This window comes from Anopheles aquasalis, chromosome 3 (genome assembly GCF_943734665.1).
Source record: "Anopheles aquasalis chromosome 3, idAnoAquaMG_Q_19, whole genome shotgun sequence".
Lineage (NCBI taxonomy): Eukaryota > Metazoa > Arthropoda > Insecta > Diptera > Culicidae > Anopheles > Anopheles aquasalis.
The window spans coordinates 66,453,549-66,458,548 of NC_064878.1; the positions used below are offsets into that span (position 1 = coordinate 66,453,549).

At 47.4% G+C, this 5,000-nt stretch overlaps 1 protein-coding gene across 1 annotated transcript in view; it reads right to left on the bottom strand.

The window, feature by feature from the left end:
- The window catches only part of LOC126577522 (b(0,+)-type amino acid transporter 1-like), a 4,161-nt gene extending 420 nt beyond the window's left edge, over positions 1-3,741 (bottom strand). The window contains exons 1-5 of the mRNA XM_050239198.1: positions 3,654-3,741; positions 944-1,568; positions 607-877; positions 449-527; positions 1-347 (exon numbers count right to left, since the gene is read on the bottom strand). The exon at positions 1-347 is cut by the window's left edge and continues 218 nt beyond it. Coding sequence (XP_050095155.1) covers positions 1-347; positions 449-527; positions 607-877; positions 944-1,436 — 1,190 coding nt within the window. The 5' untranslated portion in view covers positions 1,437-1,568; positions 3,654-3,741. The remainder of the gene's footprint in view (positions 348-448; positions 528-606; positions 878-943; positions 1,569-3,653) is intronic.
- Between the last annotated feature and the right edge of the window lie 1,259 nt (positions 3,742-5,000).

Genomic DNA, 5,000 nt, shown 5'->3' on the forward strand with positions numbered 1-5,000 from the left:
GCAACAACGGCCGATCCGTAGAAGAACCAGATCAGAAATGAAGCGAATTCGATCAGGGTTTCAATGTTGCCGACCAGAATGAAGGCGAGTGCCAGCACACCCTGCATGGCGACGGCTGGAGCAGGTGTGGAACGACGGACGTGGATGTAGGACAGTGGTTCCAGCATTTGTCCTTCCTGGCTGGCCACGTAGCATAGGCGGGTCACACCGAACTGGATGCTGAGAGCGCAACCGAAAGTGGCCAACGCCACGCCAACCGGTATGATGAACGAGAACCATCCGAGAGCACGCTCCCCGAAATCGATACCCACAGCTTCCGAATTGATCATATCGTCGATCGGTAGTACCTGAAACATACGAATATTTGTGTGCCATGAGGAGAAGGAAATCAGGAGAGGAGATAGACGATTGTGCCTAGACGTGGCGTATTATGATAACGATGCCCTACCGTCATGTAAGCCAGGTTCATGAAAACGTAAAGTCCCGTAATGACTGGGACTGCGATGATGATCGATCGTGGAATGTTTCTGGAAGGAGATGAAAGAGTAAGCTGTGAACGAAAGCGTTGCCAGCGATATTGCTGTGATGGGATAGTAGTAGGCTTACACTTCCGGTTTCTTGATTTCCTCCGTGATGGTGGTCACACTTGACCAACCATCGTACGCCCATAGCCCGTTGTAGAAGGCAAGTGCAATGTAACCGGGGCTAGTATGGGTTCCCTCGAATCCACCTGCTAGGTTCTCAGTGTTTCCGATTGCGAGCTGATAGATGCCGCCGAAGATTACTACCAAACAGGCAAACACCTTACAGAAACCAAACACGTTGTTAATCGTCACGTACAGCTTCACGCTGCTGAGATTGATGTAGGTGATAATGCCTAGCGATAGTGCAGTGCAGAGAATCAATCAGTGTGTTATCTCTTTGACCGAATGCGGATAGTTACCTAATCCTAAGATTCCGATGAGTTTGACCAGCAGATGGAGATCCTCGGCCGGTAGATTCTCGATACCGAGAAGCTGGCGCATGGGCAGTATCGAGTACTCGGCGAACGTTAGAATGATAACGGCAATCTCGGCTGGTCGCAGAATCATCACGTACACCCAGGCGCAGATGAACGACGGAAGAGGGCCCCAGAAGGAGTGTGACTTTTTGAAAGCCTCGATCAAATAAGCGTACTCGGCCCCGGATCGCGGCACAACCGTGCCTAGCTCGGCAAAGCAAAGGGCGCCGAGTAGAGAGATTCCTCCACAGATCGTCCACACTACCAGACAGAAGCCAACACTACCGGAGTACTTAAGGGCAGCCGTAGGTGAAACGAAAATGCCGGAACCGATCATAACACTGATGATGACATTGATGGCCGACATGAGACCCATCTCACGCTTCAAACCACCACCACCACCGCCATCGGCCTTCCGCTCTACGACGACCGTCATGGTTGATCCTCGTTCGATGTTAGCAGCTCTGCAGTTGATCGACGCTCAGCAGATAACCAGGAGCACGGATTGCCAGAGAATGACCATCCCCGTGGAGGCTGGCGTTTGACAGCTCCTGCGAAGCAACAATATCTACGGAAGAAAGGGGAAGTGAGAACAAGTTCAAACGTGCAAGGACGAGGTGAGTGTTCCTAGCCGCTCTATTCGAACTGTGGGTGCATGCTTTCAACCGGCTATTGCTTATCTTATCGCTCGCTAAGCTCTCGATGCTCGATGTAACAGCCTGTCAGGTTCTCATTCATTCAAATACTATCGATAACGGCAAGTACCCGGGATTCAGCCCGCGTTATCATCATCTCTCGTTGGTAACATTGTCGTTTGTCATGTTACGGGGTGTAGAATTGCAAACCGCCTATCGCCGATGGCCGATGGGTAAGGATACGGACTTGCAGGTCCGATTCCATGCATCCTTCGGTTTCAAATCGCCAATCGTTGCGTGGGCTGTCGTTTATTATCGATGATTTATTGTGGCGAATTTGTCACGTGAATTCGAGTGTTTCGCCTCGTTATCGAGGCTAGTTATCATTAATCGAACATGCCACGCGTTGAGGAATTTGTTGGGGCACGTTGTTACCGCTTATCGATAGAAGAGCTCGTTACAGGCACTAACAAACTCGTGTGCCAATTGATGGCCTTCTAGAGCATGCTAATGTCCTTCTAAAAAGGTTACACTTTCCAATCGGTTAACAGTTTGTTTAGGCTATTAACAAGACAGTCCAGTGAGGCGTAAAATAATTCTCTGGCAAACCGAGTCTTCACAACGGCTATCAATGTTTCTTCTTCTTAAAAAAGAAAATATCGACACTCGTCTCGAGGGGTCAGTTTGCGGTGTCCATTACCAACATACTGCAATGTTTATGGCGCTCCATTTAAACCAGTGACGAACTGTTGGCTAGCGGCGAAGGTATTTCAGGATAGATCGATACTTCCCCGTAATGACGTTGACAACGTTGATGATGGGGCAGTAAATGGTTGTCTCGAGGCTAGCGGCGAGGCTTGTACGAGCTAACAAGTTAAACCGCTTCCCGGTGAATAATTGAATCGGGGAGTAGCTTTCGCGTGCACAAGCCAGCTCGCTCAATGCTCGAGAACTTCCCTCTACGAATTCCATCGCGCAGCACCGGCGATGAAAGAAGATGATGATCTCTTCCGTTTAATTGTAACATAGCGGATGTGACCATTTTCAGCATCTTGACAAACCGCGATGCCTTTATCAGCCTTGTCGTCATGTGGCCACGAGCTTGCTTGCTCAGTTGCACGCCCAGTTACTGCTGGATATGATGATATCGAGTAGCATCATCGAGCCGCCGAAACGTGGTTCGCAAACAGAGAGTCGCTAATGATCCCGGGAATGATGGAGTAAAAAAAAGCGCACATGCCACGAGCCCATCAGTCGGTAGGTCGGTGAAGGTGTAAGCACGCTGTTTACTATTAATTTGTCCAATTTGACACAATCATCATCATGCGACGGCATCGATATGAATGGTGGCACGGTGTTCCAATTTTTGGAGCGGCTTCCGGGGTCACAGGACCTTGGGAACGGTCTTAGTCACAACATTCGGTAATCATCAAACAGAGTTGAATGAATGGAATTGTACCAATTAAATGTTGGATCTGCGTATGTGTTCCGCTTTCGTTGTATTTTCGGAACAGCTGGCCGATAGTGTGGCCGACCACGTGGTGCCATTGATTCTGCAAACGCGCATAAACACTATCCCAAAGGGGGCAGGGGTTGTATGAGTGGTTCATGTAGACTCCTTATCACTTGGCACACCTTACTTTGCGTTTTGGCCAGCACTGCCGGTCCATATTTGGTATTTTGTCTTCCAATAAGTCATTTTTTACAGTATTCACACGCGATAGAACGCTTCACCGAATAGAACTGTACCGATGCTGCTGTGAGCTCAAAGCGGTCCTTGAACTGATGGATTGGACCGCCTGGCTGTCGTGTTCCACGTTCTTCATGCTCGATGTGTGTCTGCGTGCGTGTATGTGCACTTGACCAACTGATAACGCTCGACCGATTAACGTCAATTCACGAAAACCAATTTCACCCTGAAGTAATCACGGCCACGACAGCTGCACCGTCCACAAAATCGGAATGCTTTTTAGGGGAACGAAAACACGCGACTCACACAGAATTATGTCGGTAATCACCTTTGCTAGTTAGAAGTGGTTGAAAACACTCGCCGCCAGGATCTATTAACGCACTGCACCGTATGTGATCTGTTCCCGTGACGAGCTGGAGCGATACTGATACACGTTTCCATGCGCGCAGCGACTGGAGGGCGTCAAGGAAGGACTGAAGGCGATATGTTGCTCTGTCGGCTGGTCGGTTGAATTGATTGTGGACCGCATTCTATGCTGCTGCCCTTATCATCATCGACTGCCTATTGTTCGCCAATTTGTGTTCCGGGGTCGCACTCACATACACAAATAATTTCGGGCGGATGCGTCTTCAGACAGTTTATGTTGTCTGGCGTAATCGTATTAAAAAAATCCCTGTCTTTTGGTAGAGTTATGAGCTGAGATCGCTTTACATGCGAGGCAATCAGCGTGCAATGGAATGAAGGAATAAGTAAATGGCGCAGCAGGACGCAAGGAATTTGCACAAAAGAAAATAAAAAAAAACAGCGATCCTTTGAATGGGCACTCGAGGGCCTGCGGCTTTGCGTTCTTGTGGCAGGATCACATACTGCATTCTGCTCTTTTCTTTTCTAAAGGCCTTTCTTGAGCCACTCTTTTTATGGTTGTAATGTACACCGTGGTAAAGGCCACGGCATCCTAATACAAATTAAAACCTCAGGTGCTTTCAGGAGCTATGAATATTCAGCTAATTCTGTCTGGGAAAGTGTCCAGAAGCCACTTTCAGGAATCTATTGGAGCTAAAAAATCCTCAAACCACGTTTGCGCGAACACCCTGATTGATACCTGTCGGTTACAGTAATGACAATTAACAGTTAATAATAGTAATCTTTAATAATTCGTTTTTTTATACGTTATTTAATATTTATGTTTCCTGAAATTTTATGATTTATGCTCCATGAAAAACGGTTGATTCAAATCGCAGGCTCCTCTTTTATGCGACACTAGCGCCAATTTGCTTGCATTTTGTTTCGTATCGTACCGATTGATCATTCATAGCGTAATGCGTCTGTATTTATAACGGCTGCCAACCATAACCAACCACGTGGTTGAACAGCTGCTGATTGTTGAGTATTTGGTGAATGTTATTTCAAAGGCAGCATAAAAAAGCTAATCCTTTTGCATAGAGCATCTAATTCAGCGGTACATCCAATGATCATTCCATTAACCAATTCGTGGACACATAAAACACGCAACCACGACCGAAAGTTAATCTTCCGTCGATAAAAAGGATCTACTTATGCTCCGTATGAACGAGGAATTGCCAATGAAATGAACTCCGATGGAGCGTAAAAAACAACGAGCGAAACCGAATGAGCTAAACCATACGCTCGACAGGATAAATAAATAATCGCGAAC